At 42.8% G+C, this 24,681-nt stretch overlaps 1 protein-coding gene across 4 annotated transcripts in view; it reads right to left on the reverse strand.

Moving 5' to 3' along the window:
* The window catches only part of MAP3K7CL (MAP3K7 C-terminal like), an 83,470-nt gene that overhangs the window by 19,503 nt on the left and 39,286 nt on the right, over positions 1 to 24,681 (reverse strand). For 3 of the 4 annotated variants that reach the window (XM_073362860.1, XM_073362849.1, XM_073362869.1), the window contains exon 4: positions 18,067 to 18,128. In XM_073362860.1, coding sequence (XP_073218961.1) covers positions 18,067 to 18,128 — 62 coding nt within the window. Of the gene's footprint in view, positions 1 to 7,821; positions 7,949 to 18,066; positions 18,129 to 24,681 lie in introns of those variants that run through there. The other variant, XM_073362878.1, reaches the window with a different exon arrangement.

Below are 24,681 nucleotides of genomic sequence, written 5' to 3' on the forward strand. Positions count from 1 at the left end.
CTCTATGCAGTGCTATATTAGTACAGCAAGTTGTTTTTAAAAGAAGAATGTAAACTTTGGAAATCCACTATTGTACATACAGCAAATAAAAATACCCCACCCTGGGACTCCTCTCATGAATTAAAACTAATGTGTTGAAAGTATAATTTGGAGGAAGTGGAGGTTGATGGGTATTGCTCCTTCTAAAAAATGCAACTTAATTCAGACATCAGAGATGAGCTTCACACTTTGTCCATAATACTTGTAGGAAATTTAATATTTTTAAATTGGTAGCCATGAATCAGTCAACTGCACATGAACTCCACATAGCATGATCAAGCCACCTGTTTAAATCAAAAGGAAACACTTAAAAATAATTCTTCTACCGTCCTGCTAAGGAGCATCCAATTGCCCTCTGGAATAAAAGTGAATCTATTTCTACCCCTCATAGCTCTATTTGGACTCTTCTATTTAGGGAGGAGTATGCTTTCAGTGACTATGGCAGGAATGGCAGCGCACTGGTACATGGGTTATTTCTTTTTCTGACTCGGAAATGTTTTGCTGTAGCTAAAGTTACAAAGCATAGTTTTGATTAAATCTACTTACAGAGAAAGAACAAAAGTGTTTTTACCTAATAATGAGTCTCTTTCAGACGTGCCTTAATGACGAAAAATGGTTGATGTGATGCAGGCCATCTGAATTAACTGTAAGTGGTATGTAGTTTTTAAGAAATTTGGATGTACAAACATTCATTTTCAATACAAAATGAGTTCTGAGGGTTTAAATTAAGACATTTATAATAATACTGTTGTGAACAAGTTGTTTTCAAAAAACAGCTTTGAGTTCAGGTGAGGTCAGAGCCCCAGAGAGGGAGTTTTTCATGCCTCAAGAGGACAGAAACAGGGATCAATTTTAAATGGCAGGCCACAATTTATATGAAAATTTAACATAGGAGAGGGGCACTATCTGCCCTATCTCATATCAGGCATTTCAGGAGGGTCCATTGCTGGGTTTACAGGGCATCTATCATAAAGCTCATAACTCAGGGTAGACTCTCCACTGCCTGCCCCAAGGATTCATCTTGCTCTGCTGAATCCCCTACACTTCTCCAGTATGAAGGGGACAGAAGGTACCAAAGAGGTACCCCGGTCTGCAATGACTTCAAGTATTCCTCATTCCATAGACCTGGGGTCCACCAGTGAAATCCTGTATCTCTAATCTGGACACACCTGCTGCAAATTGGGATGAACTAACACTCTTAGAATTCCTCACATTAAATTCCTACATTTTATACCTGTTTAATCCAACTGTCTCTCCATCATCTATAAGGAAGGTGTAAAAACCCACTAGTCTCAGCTAATTTGGCCCCAGTTGGAAACATTCCTTCCTGACCCCTTAAACAGGTGATCAGTCAGACCCTCAGCAACTTAAAAAAACCCAATTCCTAAATTATATAAATATAGGGAGACAGGTTGAGTTCAACTACAAATTGGATCAGAGGCCTGATAAATCCCAGGCCAGGGTTTAAATAAATTATTGTAGGAAGCAAGAGCCAGTCAGCTCACATCTCTCTAGCTGGTCAACAGGCAACGGAGCATCCAGTGGAGGAAGGGCCTACCCCATGTATATACACCCCATTTTCTTTAAAGCCATCTGGCACTTAGTGGATCCAATCAGGTTTCCTATTTTTTAAATTGGTGGGTGGCAGTGATGATGTTTCCTGGGAAAGGGGTTTTAATCATATTTTACTGTGGGTGAGCCAAATAATGGCATCCAAATAATCAGTGTAAATTTAACAAGACAAAAATATAGAAGTTGCAGTGTTCTATTCCAGGAGCGCAAGGGTGAGCCAAAGCACAATCTCTGCTGTCACCAGAGTAACCAGCACACAAGTTTATCACAACAAAATCTTTTAAAAGTACTCAGTGAGAAAGCCCGTTAACTATGATCCTTAAAGGAAAATGTTTAGCTTCTTCAAATCTACCCAGTTTACACCAATTTAAAAACTAAAGCAGCATTCAGTTTCCACATTACAGCTTTCCACTCAAAACGCACATTTAGAAAGCTAAAAATTATCTAGTCATTTTGAGAATTCATAGCTCTTTCTCACTTAGAACCAGTTGCTGACTCTCATACCTACTTCCCTCATTGTTTCCTCTCCAGAGTGTTGCTTTTTTCTTAAAATGACAAGTTAACCCCCTCAAAATACATTAACAGACAAAACCTAGCAAAAATCCTAAACAATTCATCAGACAACATATTGTTCACACATCTCAACCACAAGAGGTCCCTTCCAACTCAAACATCTAGGAACTCTTCACTATGGAAATTAAAAAGAACAATAACTGTATAAACCTTCCCCCCCCGGTAAACAAGCTTTCCTAAGCTTGTAGCATTTCAAAAACCATGCTCAGTCTATGATACAATAAAATAGAATACAAAAGTAACACTTTTTTTCAGTCTTCAGAACCAAGTGGCAAGCTCTGGATCCTGTGACTTTGGGCCCATTCCCTCCTTCCGTGGAGTCTCTTGTTCCAGGTGTGAAGGCTCATGTTTTGACGTTTGCAGAAAGCCTAATATGATTTAGGGCCAGCGCAGCTCTGAGTCCACCATAGAATCATAGAACTGGAAGGGACCTCGAGAGGTCATCTAGTCCAGTCCCCCGCACTTGTAGCAAGACTAAGTATTATCTAAACCATTCTTGACAGATATTTGTCTAACCTGCTCTTAAAATCTCCAATGATGGAGATTCCACAAACTCCCTAGGCAATTTATTCCAGTGCTTAACCACCCTGACAGTTTGGAAGTTTTTCCTAATGTCCAACCTAAACCGCCCTTGCGGCAATTTAAGCGCATTGCTTCTTGTCCTATCCTCAGAGATTAAGAAAAACATTTTTTCTTCCTCCTCCTTGTAACCACCTTTTCAATACTTGAAAACTGTTATTGTGTCCCCTCTCAGTCTTCTCTTTTCCAGACTAAACAAACCCATTTTTTTTTCAATCTTCCCTCATAGGTCATGTTTTCTAGACCTTTAATCATTTTTGTCACTCTTCTCTACATTCTCTCCAACTTGTCCACATCCTTCTTGAAATGTAGTGCCCAGCACTGGACACAATACTGCAGTTGAGGCCTAATCAGCGCGGAGTAGAGCGGAAGATTTACTTCTCGTGTCTTGCTTACAACACTCCTGCTAATACATCCCAGAAGGATATTTGCTTTTTTTGCAACAGTTTTATGACTCATATTTAGCTTGTGGTCCACGATGACCCCCACCTCCCTTTCCGCAGTACTCCTTCCTAGGCAGTCACTTCCCATTTTGTATGTGGGCAACTGATTGTTTCTTCCTAAGCGGAGTACTTCGCATTTGTCCATATCGAATTTCATCCTATTTGCTTCAGACCATTTCTCCAGTTTGTCCAGATCATTTTGAATTTTAATTCTATCCTCCAAAGCACTTGCTACCCCTCCCAGTTTGGTATCATCCGCAAACTTTATAAATGTACTCTCTATGCTGTTATCTAATGGCACGTCTTCACTGGAAACGTTAAAGTGCTTAGCAGCGCTTTAACATGGCTTGTGTAGTCGCGGCAGAGCACTGGGAGAGAGCTCTCCCAGCACTCTAAAAAAACCCACCTCCACGAGGGGTAGCTGCCACCAGTGGGAGTGTGGCTCCCAGTGCTGGTGAACTGTCTACACTGGCACTTTACAGCTCTGAAACTTGCAGCGCTCAGGGGGTGTTTTTTCACACCCCTGAGCGAGAAAGTTGCAGTGCTGTAAAGTGCCAGTGTAGACAAGCCCTTAATCATCAATGAAGATATTGAACAGAACCAGACCCAGAACTGATCCATGTGGGACCCCACTCATTATACCCTTCCAGCATGACTGTGAATCACTGATAACTACTCTCTGGGAACGATTTTCCAAACATTTTTTTCACTCACCTTATAGTAGCTCCATCTAGGCTGCATTTCCCTAGTTTGTTTATGAGAAGGTCAGGGAAGACAGTATCAGAAGCTTTACTAAAGCCACGTCTACCATTTCCCCGCATCCACAAGGCTTGTTACCCTGTCAAAGAAAGCTATCAGGTTGGTTTGACACGATTTGTTTTTAACAAATCCATGCTGACTGTTACTTATCCCCTTATCGTCTAGATGTTTGCAAATTGATTGCTTACTTATTTGTTCCATTATCTTTCCAGGTACAGAAGTTAAGAGGACTGGTCTGTAATTCCCTGGGTTGTCCATATTTCCTTACGTTCTTATTTCCCTTTTTATAGATGGGCACTATATCTGCCCTTTTCCAGTCTTCTGGAATCTCTCCAGTCTAATCGCTGATGGCTCAGATATCTCCTCAGTCAGCTCCTTGAGTATTCTAGGATGCATTTCATCAGGCCCTGGTGACTTGAAGACATCTAATTTGTCCAAGTAATTTTTAACTTGTTCTTTCCCTATTTTAGCCTCTTCTGATCCTACCTCATTTTCACTGGCATTCACTATGTTAGACGTCCAATCACCACCAACCTTCTTGGTGAAAACCGAAACAAAAGTCATTAGGCACCTCTGACATTTCCACATTTTCTGTTATTATTTTCCCCATCTCATTGAGTAACGGGCCTATCGTGTCCATGGTCTTCCTCTTGTTTCTAATGTATTTGTAGAATGTTTTCTTGCTACCCTTTATGTCTCTAGCTAGTTTGGTCTCGTTTTGTGACCATCTGAGGACTTAAGTTAGAAAAGCCGTTAGTAATAATGCTTGATTTATTTTTAAAGCTGCATTTGAGAGAAAATATACAATTTCTGAAACTGAGATTCCATAGAAGATAGAGAAGGCTTGTTGTCACCTCCATCTCCCTCCCAACACAACATTATTCCCAAGAGTACCTTTTCTGTTTGACTTTTTATTTTATTTGTTTTCCATACTTTGCATCTAGCCACTGTGCCCTGAAATATGGACAACGTCAAACCAAGAGAATTTTATTGCAATAAGCTACACATTGGGCAGCATGTACACAACATTGTATTTGCTGATACACATGCTGGGCTAGGGGAACTATTTAGCAATCTTCTTTTATCCAGGGGCAGTCACGTTTCATTTTGCCTTTTTTATTTAATGAAACTAAATTGGCATGCAACTAAAGTGGATTGAGAATTTCTGAAATTCCATCAAAACCTTTTTCTTTTTTCTATTTTTTACAAGCTTACTGAATAACTGAAATTTTTTGAGAACTTGAAATTTCAGGGAAAGGTATTTGCAAAAAGTTTCTCCATAGTTCATGAAAAATAATTCTACTAGCTCTATATGAAGTACAGGCAGACTCATTATTTGCTAGCAAACTAATCTCTATCAAACACAGGTAAAACGGGAGGTATAGTGCTGTGTCCAACTCCCTGGCTGCCAACCAGAATGTTCAATTTAGCAGAGAGAGTTTATATGAGCCATAATTTCCCCCTGACCTCTGGAATAATCTCTAAGTGCTCTAACTTGGCAATCAAATTTGGTGAAAATGGTAATTTCTGGTATCCCCATAGATGTTCACTATGCCTCTCTAGCTTCAGAGTGTGTTCTCAGCTATCATCCATGACTAAGAATTAGCAAACATCAGTTTTGTCTAAAACTTTCTTGAACGGGGCGTTCCTTTCCCTTACTGGGCCCTCAGGGTCTGTCAAGGCTCCTGTTTGTCTGCAATAAGTAATTTTTGTTAGTCTCCTTGAATGACACTCCACCATTTGTCCCCCACCCCAAACTTTGTTCCCCACTTTCTTTTTGGGATAGTGTTGTCTTGTGTCTTTACAATTTAGAATCGCCCAAACAAAGTGCTTTATAAGAAGAAATTGGAATTTGAAACCAACACTGTATCATATTTCTTGGTATTTTGAGGATTGGATGTGCCACTACTTAATGTGCTAACTTTCTCATTTCAGTGATCATGTCGTAGGCTGGCTGGCTCCTTAAAGAGAGTTAGGTCCAGCCTCCTGTGATAAATCAGCTGCCTCCCAGCTGATGCTGTGAGGCTACGGATGAGGTGAAAGCTTGAAGATCACCTGGACCTCACAAAAAACCTACAAGTAGTTCAGTTGAACCAGAGAGCTACACAGAGTGGAGAGGCTCTTGCAGGAGACCCTGGGGCAGGGGAAAGAACCTGGTTTATGTATGATGCTCAGGCAGATAGCCTGCAGAAGCAGGGAGACTCGCCTTAACTCCCAGACAGATGGCCTGTGGAGTGTGATCCTGCAGAGGGAGTAAACAGAATCTTCTGGAGGAACCTGAGTCAAGAGGAGGGAAGGATAGTTTGATATACAGAACTTGTGTTATTTTGAAGAAATAAAAGAGAACCTCTGAAGAAAGGAGGATTGGAATCCTGTAGCTGGAGAGTGTACTTTAGTGCACAGGCTGATTAGTTAGCCCACTAGCTGACCGACAACTACTGCACCAAATCCATCACAGGGCAGGAGAGGTGCTGGGCATCTGGTATCACAAGTGCTATCTCTGGGGAAGGAAATGGGAAACCAAGAGAAATTCTCTTTCTTGACCTGCAGAGGGGTGTGGCAAGGGGATTCTGCTAGAATGTTTACATGCAGAAAGGAGAAAGTATTTTTGATTTAGGCAAGAGGACAGAGAATTAATGAGGGAATAAATCCGTCACCACCAAGCTAGGAGTCTGCAGAGGCAAGTCCTGAAAGAACAAATGCAAGGGCAAAGTGCCACAAGCACCATTATCTCAAAGAAGCTACTGCAGTGGTTCAGCATATACCATCTCACCTTCAAAGAACAATGACACATAATTATTAGTGTCCTGTTGGCTCCCAGCAATGCATTTCCACAGCAATCCACCTTACTAAAGAGCAGGGAAAAAGAGAACGGGAATTCCCAGAACATGCATTTCTTGTCCTTAAAGTCTGTGCATTTTTTTGGTAATGTTTTGTTAGGTTGCACTGGCCACCGGTTGTGTCTGGCCTGCATATTAGAATGCTTAATCAATTTGATTTACAGGATTTGTGTTGAGTCCAACAGGCATACTTTAGGTTATTCTCAATACAGTATCATTTCACTGTGCCATACAGTTAATGTATAAAAGCATATCTGCAACAAAAGATAAAAAAGCAAACAACAAAAAAGCCACCACCAAAGGAAACATGGTTATATTTAATAGCAGCAGTTGCCAACATTTAATCCTTCTTATTTCAGCATCATCCAACCTCATTCCCCTGCACTGGCAAAATATGTGCCCACAGCAACTCTCATTTGGTTCACCGAGCTAATACTAGCAGCACTGACTAAAGTCACAGGTTCAGGTGATGATGTTTGTCTGTCCAGCTGTGCCTAATTTGTGGCAAGGCCTAAAACCTCCATAGTTTATTGAACACTTGGTCAGGCTCCCACAAACATTGTACAGAACGCAACAGGCAGACATTCAGAGACCCTGTACTGTAACTGCATGTCAGCAGTCCCTCTATGTGAGGATATGTGCACTGTTTCTTTCTGTGTAGCAGGAAGCCAGGCAGGATAGCCTGGAGGAAGAGTCTAGGAAGAAGCTACATAGCAAAGAAGAGAGAATCTTTTGGGATTATGCTGTTTTTCTTATTCTAATGAAGATTCTTGTTCAGTGTTTGAAGAAAGCAACTTTCCGTGATTCTTTGCCATTGTCACCTGCCCCTTTGCACTTAACCTGCCAAATCCATAATACATCACCATAATACACCCACCAAGTTTGTAGTTGAATTGTCCTAGTTTGGGTAGTTGGTAGCACTGCCAAACCCAAGTGTTAAAAAATCATGAGGTTGGCTGAAAAACATGAGATTAATAATAATAATAAAGAAAACACTTTGGATTCTTTTTATTTACCTTCTGTTTGAGGGCCTTTAGGGTGCACTCAGGTCATGTTTTCAAGCTTTTCTCTGCAACCATGAGGGCTAGAAACTTGCATAAAAAAAAAAAAAAGCTGAGCTTCTCATAACTCCAGGAGCTGGGTCTTAAAGAAAAACACCAAATATTGTGAGACTCATGATAAAATCACGAGAGTTGACAACAGTGAGTTGAGATATAGCTTCTTAATTCAGGGCAGCAGTGGATATACAGGCTCACCGAGAATACATGTGGGGATGAAGATTCCATTAATATAAATGTTGTTGGATAGCAGCAGCACAGACGTGTCCGCTCCTGAAAAGCCTGGAGTTTATAAAAAATGTTTGCATCATACACTGTGTCTGGCCTGCCTGTGTACACATATAGAGATCAGCTACCCTGGATATGACTACACTGGAGCTGGAGGTGTAGTTTCCAGGTTGGATAGATATACCTCTGTTCAAGCTAGTATGCTAAAAATAGAAGTGTAGCTGCAGCAGGATGGGCTAAGTACCTAGGGTCTTGAATGGGATCGTACTTGCGGTGGCTAGCTGTACTGCCGCCCTCGCCACTGTAGCGTCTACTATATTTAGTGCACTAGCTCAGGGGTCGGCAACCTTTCAGAAGTGGGGTGCCTAGTCTTCATTTATTCACTCTAATTTAAGGTTTTGCATGCCAGTAATATATTTTAACATTTTTAGAAGGTCTCTTTCTATAAGTCTTTAATATATAACTAAACTATTGTTGCATGTAAAGTAAATAAGGTTTTAAAAATGTTTAAGAAGCTTCATTTAAAATTAAATTAAAATGCAGAGCCCCCTGGACCGGTGGCCAGGACCTGGGCAGTGTGAGAGGCATTGAAAAATCAGCTTGCGTGCCGCCTTTGGCACGCGTGCCATAGGTTGCCTACCCCTGCACTAGCTCAATCAGAGCTAGTGCAAGTATGTCTACCTCTGCTGGAAAGACTCTATGATCCATTAAGCTGGCATCACCATGATAACCCTTTTTGTCAGATATACCTCTGGGCTTGATGTGGAAGGACAGAACAGATATTTGGGTTCCCTCTACACATCCTGCATAGTTTGGGAAGCCCAGTAATGACCTCTTGTGCATTTGCCATGTTGATCACAATGCCCTGCAACATACCTCCGTAACAACAGCAACCACTATGTACCAAACTGATGCTCAGGTAAGCAGTAACTAGCTTCCACTGTGCAACCCAATCCATCAATTAATTTTCTTCTAAAGTAACAGGATGGGTCAGATGATTGGTCTAGAAACTGTACTACCAAGCTCTGATTCCTCCAAAGCAAGCAGCTCAGGAGGAAGTGGAGAGACTTTGGGTCTCCTCTGGAGAGAGTTGGTTATTTTCTAGTCCTAGTACGGTGCCCCAACACTGTTGGTATGGATGTCTTATAAATGTGAACAACAACATAACAGTTATAATGTTATTACTACAGAACAAATAGATAAGTTCATGGACTGTTCAGTGCAAATATAAGATAGTAAGGTACTTTTAGAATTAAGTGAATATTTAAAATTATAATGTACTTTTTACACCTTTGCAAAATAATTTGTACATCTCTACTCATGGTCACTACAATTTTAAGTGTCATTATAAAGGCTGAGAGCAGACAGGATTGGCTACTAACTTTGTCTGTTACATACCAAGGAATCTCACAAAACCTGGATGACTGGGCAACAAAATGACACATGAAATTCAATGTTGATAAGTGCAAAGTAATGCACAGTGGAAAACATAATCCTAAGTATATATACAAAATGATGGGTTCTAAATTAGCTGTAAAGAGAGATATTGGAGTAATTGTGGACAATTCTCTGAAAACATCTGCTTAATGTGCCTCAGCGGTTAAAACAGCTAACAATATTAGGAACCATTAGGAAAGGGATGGATAACAAGACAGAAAATATCATAATGCCACTATATAAATCCGTGGCACATCCCCACCTCAAATACTGCCATGCATTTCTGGTTACCTTATCTCAAAAATATATATTAGAAATGAAAAACGTACAGAGAAGGGTAACAAAAATGATTAGGGGTATGGAACAGCTTCCATATGAGGAGAATTTAAAAAGACTGTGATTGTTCACCTTAGAAAAGAGACAACTAATGGGGGATATGATACAGGTCTATAAAATCATGAATGGTGTGGAGAAAGTGAACAGGGAACTGTTATTTACCCTTTCACATAACATATGATATTAATAGGTAGCAGGTTTAAAACAAACATAAGGAAGTATTTCTTCACACAACACACAGTCAACCCGTGGAACTTGTTGCCAGGGGATGTTGTGAAGGTCAACAGTATAACTGAGTTCAAAAAAGAATTAGGTAAGTTCCTGGAGGATAGGTCCATCAATGGTTACTAGCCAAGATGGTCAGGATGCAACGCCAGGCTCTGGGTATCCCTATACCTCTAAGTGCCAGAAACTGGGAATGGACAACAGGGGATGGATCATTTGATAATTATGCTGTTCTGTTTGTTCCCTCTGATGCCTCTGGCACTGGCCACTGTCAGAAGACAGTATACTAGGCTAAATGGACCACAGGTCTGACCTAGTATGGCCATTCTTCTGTTCTTACATAACTAACTTCTCTTTTTATAGCATTGAACATTCTCATTACTTTCCCAATAAAATCTGACTTAAATTTACCTGTGACTTTATAAATGAGGCAAGTCTTTCTGTTACATCAATTTTATGCTAATCTAACTCTATTGATTTCAACAGAGTTATACTGCATAAAACCAGTGCTGCTGAGAATCAAGTTCATGATTTCATGTAAGGCCGTAGAAGGGAGTTTCATTATTTTTATAAGAACAATTTTCCATGACTACATTCTTCTCTATTCAGGGGAAAATAGGAACACCTAACAGGAGTGCATAACTGAGAGAGGAGGAGACAGATGGAGCAAAACATATCAGGAGCAGAGACTGGAGAAACATAGTACAGGGCCCAATAACTTGGGTGTCGAAAGTTGGACACGTTCATCTGTAGTTAGCAATCTAAATATCCATTTCAGGCATTAGGTGTTGAGTAGATGTCTAAACATGGTGTATATCTTTTGGTTCAAAAAATAGGATCTCAGGCAGTGGAGTCACCTCTCATTGCACTATTAATCAAGAAAGCCCCCTCAGAAGAACCAGTTTTTGTGGGGAGGGACAGAGGTTTTTACTTCTTCACAGCAAACTCCCAAATGCAGAAAGCATGTCCTCTCTCCTATGAGTCCAGTGTGAGGGAAACAGGACTGGACCCAGGACTCGGATTCAGATAAACACTTAAGCATGTACTTAAGTCAATCCTTATTCAGGAAGCACCTGACTTCAATGGTACTTAGCACATGCTTAAGTGTTTTGCTGAATTGGGGCCAAGGACAGCAAGCTGAAGAAAGTGGAAGAATAGGGAGCTTTATTTACATCAACTCTGCTTTAGTTGAGCAGCCTGGTAATTTCTGCATACAGATTTATTTATTTCATTAATTGTAATATGTCAGAATGATTCAACTTTTCTACTTAGATGGTTTAGCTTGCTGTGTAGTCAGCACACACTGAACTTTCTGAGGCAAGTGGGCCCTAGTGGCCTACCTATAATGTCTTCTTGATGCAGCCCATCAGAGCTGTGTAGCAGTTTGTTTTGTTTAATACAAAGCAAATAATACTCCTTGGAATTTTTCCATTGCAGAATAATGGAAAATGGAACTTTCAGAAATGTATTTTTAGAACAAAGTTCTTGCTGTGACTTCACTAAGTAGATCAGAATACTGGAATGAAGATTTCCATTTTTCAGAAAAAGCACTTAACTTTCAATTATCAAAAGTGCTCTGTTGTAAGAATGGCTATAAAGCACTAAATATTTGCAGTTAGTCATCTAGAAATATCTATTCTGGATCTGGAGCTTCACCTCTGCAGAATCTCTGCTTAGAATGGACTGACAAAGCTCCACAGCTCAATGGGACGTGCACACCTTCTGTGGAGTACCAAGATCAGTTCTGCAGGGTCCTCCCACAAACAAGTGCACAGAGGGTGGGTGGCGGTGGGATCTGGGTAGTGATGAGTGGAGGTGGAATGATCCATTTCAAGGTTGCCAGTATCTCTTTGGGGCTCTTACATCTAGAGAGAAAGACCACTCATCCCACAGAGAAGAGAGTAGCACACTGCTTGATATTTGGTCTGTAGGCTGCTGTCCAGGATTCTGGATTAAAAGCACTAAACTATAAGGCTGAGATTTTCAGTCACTTACTGAATACCCAAATTATTTCTGTGGCTTTGAAAATCCCACCCCAAGGATTCCAGTCATTTGTGCTCTTTGATATTACAAGTTTCAAATTCCTCCTCTAGGAGTTTGAGAGCTCACAATTGGCAAGTTACGTTTTAAGAAAAACTGAGTATCAACCATTGTATATCCATTTACCTTGCACTTACATGTATACTTTGTTTCTCTTAATAAAATATCAGTGTCTGCCTTTAAACCTGACACCATGAGGAAAGCCTTGTAGCCTGAAATATTGGTATTTTTACTGTGAAGATACACACAAGCATACTTAAGTAAAAGGATTTCTCACTGTTGTGCTACAATTGACTTAGCATTTTGGATTCAGAGAAAAATCAAAATCAAATTGCCTAGCTAGTTTACAGTAGATACAAATAAAGTTTAAGATATTAAATATAAAAAACATTTCATTTACACTACAGTTGTGAAACGAACTGACAATAGCAAGGAAACTCAAGGCTGAATTCACTGTTAAATTTAAACACAGCACAAAAGTCTGAGTTTAGGGCCCAATCTGGCAGTCACTTGAGCACTTGCCCATTAACTCAACATGATTACTTACGTGTATAAATTTCAGCATGTGTGTAAGTGTTTGAAGGATTGTGGCCTAAGAATGAAGTACCAACATTAATTAATCTGATAGAATCAGCCAGACACTCATCATAATGTATACTTCCCTGATATTACAAAAATGTCCCTGAAAGATAATAAAAAGAACACTATCTGACCCAAAGCCTTTGATGGTTGCTTTGGACTGGCTATGGCATCCTGAGATCTTGAGGGAGAAGGAAAACTTAGGCAGTTCTTTAAAAAAAAAAAAAGTTATGGACTCAACAGACCAAGAGGGCTCCCTGTAGAGTTTTTCCACAGTGTATTTAGAATATTTTGTAAAAGGCTATTATTTATCCAAAAGACTTAAATGCTTCTAGAGGAGCAGTTTCAGTCTATTGTGAAAGTATACATTTAGAGTGTATTATATGTACTAAAAGTGGGTAGTAAAAGTCTTAATAAAAAAAAAAGAGACACAAGGTGGGTGAGGTAATATCTTTTATTGGACCAACTTCTGTTGGTGAAAGAGACAAGTTTTTGAGCTTACACAGAGCTGTTCTTCAGATCTAGGAGAGGTACTCAAAATGTCTTAGGTAAATACAAGGTGGAACCTACTGTTAAGTATAAACAGTTAACATGTTGCAAGGTGAAATGGGCAGTTAACACCTCTGCAGTCATATGACAAAGGAAGGTTAGTGGGTTACAGATCCTTGTAATCAGCCATAAATCCAGTGTCTTCACTGAGTCCATGATTTTTAGTGTCTAGCAGAGTGTGATAAGGTGTGTTCTCCACACTTGCCCTGAAAGGGTTAATGTAGACCAGAGGGGCCAATTAATTACTCTGCAAACTGGGGGGAACTAAGGCCAAGGGGAAAGCCCTAATTAAGGGAAGATCATCTGTGTAGGAACAGGAATGGGGCTCTACAAAGCCAGAGAGCTGATAGCAGAGAGAGGCTGCAGGGAAGTAGTCTGTAGTCACTCCCTGGGAGAAGGGGTGTGTGTTTGGGGCTATAGAAATTAGCTTGCAGTTACTATCTGAGAGGAAAGAGATTGGGCTGGCAAACCTGGGGGAGGGGAGGGGGCATCAGAGCCAGAAAGAGTACGAAAGGCTCAGGCAAAAAGGCAGCAAGGTTCAGGATGGTGCAAACCTGGGCTGCTGACTAGAGGGTCCTGAGCTGGAATCCAGACTAGAGGGTGGCCCCAGGTTCCCCTGCCAGCCACTGTGGAAGTAGCACCATCGGGGCAGTGAATGAGAAGGCTGACTAAGACTGCTAGTAAGGAACTGACTTTGATACCTCGGAAGGGGGAAGCATGCATAGGGACCTGGCTGGAGGGCCAAGTCACGAAGAAGGAGCATCTTGAGTCGCAGAAAGCACGAGAGAGTGCAGCAAGGTGTGCAGCGAGTAGCAGAAGGGGACTCTGGACTGGGAAAGAGGTAATTCCCAGAGTGGCCAGGACGAGGTGTCACCTGTGGTGAGGGGACCTGGTGAATTTATGAATTTAAGTTTCCAAGCTCATCTTTTGAAGGTGTTGTGCAGGTTTTCTTTGCAGATGAGGACTGAGAGGTCAGATATGATCGTTTTGTGAAAACTGTTCACCCATGGGACATAGCGTGTTTTTGTCTCTTTCACCTGCAGAATTTGATCCAATAAAAAAATATGACCTCATCCACCCTCTCTCTCTCTCTCTCTTTCTCTCTCACATCCTGGGACCAACACAGGTACTACAACACCGCAAACAATTTTTTTTTAAATTAAAAAAATAGTCACTTTGGATGTAAAGTAGCAATAACAGATTATCTGGGTAACTTTGTTTATAAATATCACAAGCAGCAAAGATAGTCATACATAGCACTCTTCATCCAGAGATCTCAGTGTGTTTTACATAGAAAAGTAAACATCACTATTTCCATTTTACAAAGGATAAACAGATGCACAGAGAGGTGAAGTGACTTGTCCAGGGTCACATAGGAAGTCACTGCAGAACTGGGAATAGCACCCAGGTTTCCTGACTATCATTCAGTGCCCTAGACATTCAAAACTACTGGCTCACTCAAATTAGGGCTATTTGCTGCAGAAAATATCCACAGCCTTCTGAGACAGCAGGAAGATCAGCAGACTGAAGAAAGGCTAACATACCATCATACACCCCACAAAACTTTACACCAGAATTCTGTATTCTGGGCCCATTCATTTTACCTTTCCTACAAATCCCACAGGCCCACCCCTGTTCTCTGTATTCTGGACAGCCACCATTATCCTCCATCCCTTCCCCTGTCATCTTTTTGGTGAGTAGTGGGAAGGACAGAAAATGAGGTTTCTCCAGACCAGTGGCCCCCGGCATCATCTCCTTAGCTGACAGAAGACAGATAAAGAAACATCATTGGACCACATAGCTCCTTTGAAAATATTTCCCAGTTTACATGAGGAAAGCACCCGCCTTTGCATTTAAATGTCAGAGGATACCTGCTGTCATTTACATGAGCTTGAGTGTTCCTGGGAAAGATATGATCTGAAGCAGCCATCAAAAGTGAAACTGTCATCATTCTGCAGCTACTGTGGAGGGGCACTGACCCCAGGAATAGGGAGCCAGCTCTTTGCCTGCTAAACCTCCAAGTTTCCATGGACCAACAGAAATGGTCCGATTCTGTGGTGAGTTGGGCTACTTTCTGTTATGCTTGCATCACAAACTACGGCCCTAAAGGCATCTTAGCAGGCGACAGGAGGATTCCCCCAACAGTGTAGCAGCTCATATGTCGAAAGTGTGGCTGAGACAAAGGGAACATGGCAGAGGTGTTAACATCCTTGTGATCACTGACATAGTGGGGGCTTGTCAAGGTTCCTTCCCCACTCTGAATTCTAAGGTACAGATGTGGGGACCTGCATGAAAGACCCCCTAAGCTTATTCTTACCAGCTTAGGTTAAAAACTTTCCCAAGATACAAACTTTGCCTTGTCCTTGAACAGTATGCTGCCACCACCGAGCGTTTTAAACAAAGAACAGGGAAAGAGACCACTTGGAGACGTCTTCCCGCAAAATATCCCCCCAAGCCCTACACCCCCTTTCCTGGGGAAGGCTTGATAATAATCCTTTCCAATTGGTACAGGTGAACACAGACCCAAACCCTTGGATCTTAAGAACAATGAAAAATCAATCAGGTTCTTAAAAGAAGAATTTTCATTAAAGAAGAGGTAAAAGAATCACCTTTGTAAAATCAGGATAGTAAATACCTTACAGGGTAATCAGATTCAAAACATAGAGAATCCCTCTAGGCAAAACCTTAAGTTACCAAAAGACACAAAAACAGGAATATACATTCCCTCCAGCACAGCTTATTTTACAAGCCATTAAACAAAAGAAAATCTAACGCATTTTCTAGCTAGATTACTTACTAACTTTACAGGAGTTGCAAGGCTTACATTCCTGATCTGTTCCCAGTAAAAGCATCACACAGACAGACAGAACCCTTTGTTCCCCCCCGCCCTCCAGATTTGAAAGTATTTTGTCCCCTCATTGGTCATTTTGGGTCAGGTGCCAGCGAGGCTACCTTAGCTTCTTAACCCTTTACAGGTGAAAGGGTTTTGCAGCTGGCCAGGAGGGATTTTATAGCACTATAGTATATAGTATAGCACTATATATATAGCACTATATATATAGTATACAGAAAGGTGGTTACCCTTCCCTTTATATTTATGACAGGGCTGTTGACCAAACAGCATAAATTAGAGTAACCTTCAGGATACTCTAATTCAGTGGTTCTCAAGCAGGAGTCCAGGGCAGGGCCACAAGCAGGTTTCAGGGGGGTCTGCCAAGCAGGACCAGCATTAGACTTGCTGGGGCCCAGGGCAGACAGCCGAAGCCCCACTGCATGGGGCTGAAGGCGGAAGCCCAGAGCCCCGCCACCCAGGGTGGAAGCCAAAGTCTGAGCAATTTAGCTTTGCGAGGCCCCCTGTAGCATCGGACCCAGGCAATTGCCCTGCTTGCTACCTACTAACGCTGGCCCTGGCTTTTATATGCAGAAAAACAGTTGTTGTGGCACTGGTGGGACATGGAGTTTTCAATAGCATATTGGGAGGGACCTCAGAAAGAAAAAGAAAGAACCCCTGCTCTAATTTATGCTGGAGACTGACCTGGGTCCAGAATGGCCTAAGATTAAGCTTAGGGGAGAAATGTAAGAAAAACCTTTGTATACCAGCCCTATCTTGCCACAGCTTCACTGAATGCTTTGTAGCCTCAGTGAAATATCTTGCCTGGAGCCTATCTTGGACTGGATATAGGCTTTAAACCATTTTACAAAGTATCTGCGCAATCCCTCTCCCATTGAAATAAGTAGCGACATTCCTATTCACTCCAATGGCAGCAGGATGGGCCCTGCTACGGTTTGCACACAAATAATTTGTAAATAAATAAAAAAAACCATCGGAACAGCCACAATGGCTAAATTTCCCTGCACTGGGTTGAAAATTCAAACCAATCTCCTTGTTGCTATGGTTTCTCTCTCTGTGCAGATGTGAAGTCCCATTAAATTTTTAGAGCTCAGATGTACACCACTGAAACACTCACAGTAACTTAACTATGGTGTACGGGGAGACTTTGGCAAACCAGTAAAGTGCCTGAAACCACTACGGCTTATTGCTAAAAGCAGCCAAGTCAGTAGGCTGTAAATTAGCCATGTCAGCAGGCTTAGCTTAACCAAGGCAGGAGGGGAAGGGTGCCACAGAAAGGGCAGCTTGAGCCCATGTTCTTCCTGATAAGAATTGTGTTGAAGTTGCTGATATATGCATCTTAGAAGAGCAGGATGTGCCCCAGGAATGTCTCTTGGGGCCTCAAGGCTGCAAACATTGGAAAAACCCACACCTGGTTAATCGATAATCAGAAGGAACCTCTCACTTGACCATTGAAACTGCTTACTTAACAAGTTTGCTTTAAGGGACATGTCATTCTATTACTAATGTATAAATAAAGGGGAAAAGTTTGAGGTAGGGGGACTCTTCAGGACTGGATTCTCCCACTGGATGCATCTTGTGTTCCCCACTAGCAGACGGGCTGTTGCTGTGCCACTCGAGAGCCACACTCAGCTTTGGTAATTATCAAGGGTTGGGGGTGTTTTACTAACCTGTTGCAGACATGTGTACAAGTGCTTGAGACTAAGTAAAGTTTAGCTTTAAGTGAAAGCACTCTTGTGTTGTCCTGTTTGTGCCAGCCATCTATCGGTTGGACAGCCGTGTCTCCCCTGATTTATTTCCTGACACCACTTTGCACAGAGTAAAAGTTACCAAGAGCTTTGGGTTGAAAGAACCCCGGGTAACAATGGCACCACAAATATATTGTTTCACGGTTGGGTTTTTTTAAAAATCTAATCTACATGGTATAGAATCAGTTAAAAATAAAAATCAAAGTTTACCTGAAGTTGCTGTTCTAGTTCTGGAAAAGCCAAAGGAAAGGTGTTTTCAGGAGGAGTATCATCTAAAATGTAAACAGACATTTTGAAAGATAACACTTACTATAAAGGCATTTCACATGCTCAGTTGACATAGTATGGCATGTATGTTGTCCCTTCTGTCCTGATCCTGCGAAGACTTACACACATACTTAACTTGATACAAATGCGTAGTCCTACTGAACTTAGTGGAACTACTCATGGGTGTAAAGTTAAGTCTCTGCAGGACTGGAGCCTTACTTTGTGTTACAATAATCCTGAAACAGAGTCACACTTATAGAATGTATTATAGCACAGTAAATTAATCAATCAATCAAAACATCAAGACAATTTCTATCCCCCGCTTCCCAATTACAGAACAAATAATTCAGGTGTCTGCCATACACACCCATGCCTTCAATGAGCTCGTGACTTCAGTAAAGAGTGAGGCCTTGTCTACACTGGCAAGTTTCTGCGCAGGAAAGCAGCTTTCTGCGGTATAACTCCCAAAGTGTAGACACTGCCAAGCCACTTAGCGCGCAGAAACTGCGCAGTTGCAGCACTTAAAAAACCTACCCTGACGAGAGGCGCAGAGCTTTCTGTGCTGGGGCTACAGCGCCACGGTGCCGGTGTAGACACCCTCGTTGCTTACAGCCCTGCAATTGGCCTCCGGGAGGTGTCCCACAATGCCTGTTCTCGCCTCTCTGGTCATGGGGTTCAACTCTACTGCCCTGCCCTCAGGTGACCAACCGTGAGCCCCGCCCCTTAAATTTCTTGGAAATTATGAAAGTCCCCTTCCTGTTTGCTCGCTGACATGTGAAGTGGTCTCAGCACATCTTTCCAGGTGGCCATGCCTGCTCCACGCACTAGGCGATCCCCCACTTGGAGCAATGCCGAGCTGCTGGACCTCATCAGATTTGGGGAGGGGAGGCTGTCCAGTCCTAGCTGCACTCCAGCAGTAGGAATTATGATACCTACAGACAGTTCACGATGCATGACAGAAAGGGGCCATGACCGGGACACACTGCAGTGCAGGGTCAAAGTGAAGGAGCTGTGAAACGCTTACCACAAGGCACGGGAGGCAAACCGCCGCCCCGGTGCTGCGCCCACAAGCTGCTGGTTCTACAAAGAGCTGGATGTGATAATCGGTGGTGACGCCACCTCCATTGCGAAGGCCCCTGTGGATACTTCGGTTGCTCGCGGGCTAGTCGAGAATGGACGGAGACAGGAGGAGGAAATCTTGGACGAAGATGTGGAGGGGGAGGCAGAGGACGACTCAGAGGTCAGAAGGCCATGTAGTCAGGAGCTCTTCTTTACCTTGGAGGAGGCTAGCCAGTCACAGCTGTTGGAGTTTGGCAAAGCACAAACAGGAGAGGAGCCCCCTGGTAAGTGGCTTCGATTTTGGGAATCGCTGAAGCAAGTTGTTGGGGGCAGGAGGGTTGCAGAAAGCAGTCTTGGGTCTGCATGATGCGCATACCACTGCACGTCTAGCCTGAACAGCGGAACAGAGTGTTGATTGACTCCCTCACTTCACAGGAATCTGCCTCAGAGATCTCCAGGAAACTCTCGTGGAGATACTGGGCAATCCACTGCCCCAGGTTCTTTGGCAGAGCTGCTTTGTTTCTTGTCCCATTAAGAGTAACTTTCCCATGCCACTCTGCCATCACTGTGGGGCCAGGAACCATTGCTGCAAACAGGTGAGCCACAGAAGGGCCAGGGCGGAAGCCGCAGTATTGGAGAAGACCCTCCCTTGATTCCCTGCTCACCCTCTACAGCGAGTTATCTTCCATAATGAACACAGCCTGTGGAAAATGTGGGGACAGTAATGATTATAGGGCCCCCCCATAGTGCTGGCTCTCCCCAAAAGTCAAATGCCCAGTGTAAAGTATGGTCCCGGAACACTGATTTCCACTGCCCCTGCGGTTACTCACCATTTTGGGGGTCTTGTGGCTCATGTGTGCTTTCCTGGGGTCAGCCAGTTAATGACAGGTATGTGAATAGTGGTTTTACATCAGTGGTCTGTGTGTTGCAAACAATACTGCTTCTGTAAAATGTTGCATTTTGGCTTCCCAGATACGACCTTGGGAGCCCAGCCTCCCTCTTCGTTATCACTGGCTGAACTGCTGCGCAGAATTAGTAAGTGGCCACGAAGAACTAAAGAGGACTTTCTGCGTGATGTCATGATGCACTCCGCGGCCGAGAAACAGGAATTGAAGGAGTGGCGGGACAGCAAGAAGAGGCACCGAAAGGAGAATGCAGCGCGCCAGAATGAAGCCACGGAGTGGCCCTTAAACGTTATGGAGCGCCAAGTGGACATGCTCCAGGCGCTACTAGCTCTGCAAACCAAGCAGCTCCGTGCCCGCCCTCCCCTGCAGCCGCTGTCACAAAACTCTTTCCCATGCGCCCCCTAGACACCACCACACTCTTATCAACCTCCTGGCCCCAGTCTGTACCCACAGCATTCCACTCCCCCCCTCCCCCCCGTCACAGTCCAGCATGGCGGACTCCCAGTACCCACTGCACTCAACACCCATCCCTCTGCAGTTTAGCCCTCCTGAAGTACAGTACCCGCTGCACTGTACTCCAAAGGACAAGGCTGCATATGATACCTGGACATACACAAATCTTTAACGTCCCTGGGACCCCACCTCCTCATGGGACCCTTCCTTCCCCTATCCTCCACCCCCCACAGGGCTGATGTGTTTTTTTGTTTGTCTCTCTCCTCCGGTTGTTGTTTTTTAATAAAAGAATTGTTTTGGTTTGAAAGAAATCTTTATTCCATTAATTGAAAGCAAAGAGAGCCTGCAAAGCAACAGGCAATTTTCTTAAACCTTCATAGTGCATCGTCTGCACCAATCACAATCACCTCCTAGCATTACAAGCACTGCACTCCTGAGCATGGCAACAAATATTAGTGGCTTTCAGCTTCAAATTGCTGCCTCAAGGCATCCCTGATCCTTATGGCCCCTGTCCCTGGTTGTTCAAATTCAGCCTCCAGGCGCTGAGCCTCAGTGGTCCAGCCCTGAGTGAAGCTTTCACCTTTCCCTTCACAAATATTATGGAGCGTACAGCATGCAGCTATAAGCATAGGAATAGTGTCATCAGCCAGGTCCAGCCTCCCATATAGGCAGAGCTAGCGGGCCTTTAAATGGCCAAAAGCACGCTCAACAGTCATTCTGCACTTGCTCAGCCTGTTGTTGAGCTGCTCCTTGCTGCTGTCAAGGTTCCCCATGTATGGCTTCATAAGCCACGGCATTAAGGGTAGGGAGGTTCTCCCAGGATCACAATGGACATTTCAACTTCCCCTAAGGTGATCTTCTGGTCCGGGAAGAAAGTCCCTGCTTGCAGCTTCCTGAACAGGCCAGTGTTCCAAAAGATGTGTGTGTCATGCACCTTTCCAGACCAGCCTGTGTTAATGTCTGTGAAACGCCCACGGTGAGCCACAAATGCCTGGAGAACTATAGAGAAATACCCCTTCCAATTAATGTACTCAGTGGCTAGGTGGTCTGGTGCCAGAATTGGAATATGCATGCCATCTATCGCCCCTCTGCAGTTAGGGAAGCCCATTTGTGCAAAGTCATCTACAATATCATGCACATTGCTCAGAGTCGCGGTCTTTCACAGCAGGATGCGATTAATGGCTCTGCACACTTCCATCAACACGAGTCCAATGGTTGACTTTCCCACTCTGAACTGGTTAGCGACCGATCGGTGGCAGTCTGGAGTAGCCAGCTTCCACAGTGCAATCGCCACGTGCTTCTTCAGTGACAGGGCAGCTCTCATTCTCGTGTCCTTGCGCCACAGAGCTGGGGCAAGCTCATCACACAGTCCCATAAATGTGGCTTTCCTCATGCGAAATTTCTGCAGCCACTGCTCATCATCCCAGATGTAGATGATGATATGATCCCACAACTCAATACTTGTTTCCTGAGCCCAAAAGCGGCGTTCCACTGTGGTGAGCACCTCCGTGAATGCCACAAGAAATCTCGTGTCATAGCTACTACATGTGGCGAGATCAATCTCAAACTCCTCTTGCCTTTGTAGTTTAAGGAATAACTCCACTGCCACTCGTGACGTGTTAGTGAGAGCGAGAGGCATATTGGTCAACAGTGCGGGATCCATTCCTGAAGACCAAAGAGGCAGAGCGTGCAGTATACAAACCATTAAAACATGGCATCAAATGAGGACGGAAGCACAGGGATTGCTGGGATGCGAAGCAAGGCATCACGGGGCACTGGGACAGGACCCAGGATGCCCTGCGACCCCCTTCGCCTTTTCACGAAGCTCTTAGCGGCAGAAAAGGAAAAGATGCTGTGTGGGATAGCTGCCCAGAATGCATCGCTCCAAATACCGCTGAAAGTGCCACAAGTGTGAACAAGCTATTGCGCAGGCAGCTGATAGTGTGAACACACAACAGCGGTTTCCCTTCAGCGCTCTCTGAGCGGTGATGTAACTGCCGGTGATGTAACTCTGCCAGTTTAGACATATCCTAAAGAGAGTTCATCACCTGCTAGGGGGTACTCAGAACATTGCAGGGTTGGGCCCAATTGTAAGTATGACTTCTAAACAGTCTTGAAAATGACTTTTCTGCTGTGGTTTACTAGGGCTAAAATAACAATATGAGAAACAGTTTCCCCCCTGTAGTAAGTGTAATGCCCATGGAACACACCACAGATTCTTTGTGTAGCTAGAGAGGAATGATACAGCACAGACAGCAGCAGTGCAAGCTTCTCCATATCACATTACTTATGTGTCTTTACTCTGACCTGGAAGGATCCACCTGCAGGGATGAAGTTAATTTATTCATTATGCTCATTCAAATCAAGGGCTCTTTAACATAGGCTGCCAACCAGGTGTGACTGAGTGCCAGTCATGCCCATTTTGTGGTGCTCACTAGGAACTGGACTGAGAATAGAAATGTGAATCATACTCCTGTGGGAATATTAATTACTCATAGTCACTGTCACACGAACAGTTTTGCATTGGATTTCACTGTTGTTTCTGTATCTTGCTGCAGGTTACAGATCTTTATTATTAGCTAGCTTTCAGAGTCTGTTGTATGCAATGTCACAATTAAACCACGGTTGTTTACGCAGTAGAAAACTGCTGAGGCAGGATCTTGTAAGCTGCTTTTTGCTGTCAGACCTCTGTGTGCCCACACAGCCTCACTGAATCAATAGGGCTTTGTGGAGATGCAGAGGTCTGCTCACACAGAGTATCTTGCCAGATATTCTGCACCTCTGTATCGTACTATCAGTGGTCATGGAGTGCAGTGACTGTGGCGGGGAATAGGGAAAATAAACAACCTTGTTCCAGGCCAAGTATACAGAGTATATATTGGCTAATATACAGTCAAAGCCTTGCTTTAACTAATATAGAGTTGGTGTCCAGGGCAATGAGCTGGCCTTGCCATGAATCATACTGTATTGCACACTGGACATGGTGCAAACAAACAAACAAAAGTGAGGGCTATACCAAGGAAAAATGAAGTGGAGAAGAGGGCAACAACACAAGTAAACCAAATAGAGAGTCCATAGATACCAAAATCTAGTATTAATATTCTGAGGCTCAGTTTGCAATATTATTAAAAACATCTTCCCACCACCTACCCACAAGGTTTCTCCTGCAAGACATTTAAATTTTTTAATTGCATAAAGTTACTTCACATCAATGTGCCAGTGTTTACGTTTAAGTTGCTGTTGCCTTTTTGTGCAAATTTTAAAAATAGACAAATATTCTAAAAGAAGAAAGACAAATCATGCTGCATAGCCAAACTGAAAGAAGAAATATGACTCAGCCAGACCAGTAGTACAACTGCTCTACAACATTTGGACTAGTAGTTGTAAAACATTTTGACAGCAATATTGGATCAGAGTTGTGGAGAGCAGTTAAACTGACATTTGACAATTCCAGCAGTACAACATACTGTACCAGTAGCAGTAAGAAACACCCCTCATGATTTTAATTTTCAAAAGAAATCAAGAACATGTAAAGCAGGAATTGCTGTTATTTTTCACGTGCACAAGATTTTAAATATATCTTCTTTTTGAATTTTTGACTGTTTCAAATGATTAGAAATGTTACACTACGAACTGCAGTGTAGTCAATAGAAGCAGCAAATAAAAAAATAAAACAAATTCCCTAAATAAATTTTAAAAGGATGAACTTTAAAAAGAAATAATTTCAGAGGAAATCCTTTCAATAAGCAGATGTTCACTGCTTATTTTCTGAACACAAGGTGACTGAGTCAATGGTACTAAAAATAGAACTTATTGGTATCTTAACCATTATAGCATACCATAGTACATTTTATAATGGGCCTGCCTTAGCATCTACTCAACAGCTGCAAGGGTTTTTTTTAGTCACATTAGTTTAAAACATCTTTAAATCAATTTCTTTATCTAGTGTTATACACTAGATAAACTAAGAATTTAAGTGGCAGGAATTTTCTTGAATTCAGAAATTCATACACATACTTATAGACTAAAGCAAGATAAAAAAAACCAGCACCACCCCCCACCCACTGACCCAGTTTAAGACTGGGATTTTCAAAGGAGCCTAAAGGGAGCTAGGCACCCAACTCCTAGTGAATTTCAATTG

Source organism: Lepidochelys kempii, chromosome 1 (genome assembly GCF_965140265.1).
Source record: "Lepidochelys kempii isolate rLepKem1 chromosome 1, rLepKem1.hap2, whole genome shotgun sequence".
Taxonomy (NCBI): domain Eukaryota; kingdom Metazoa; phylum Chordata; order Testudines; family Cheloniidae; genus Lepidochelys; species Lepidochelys kempii.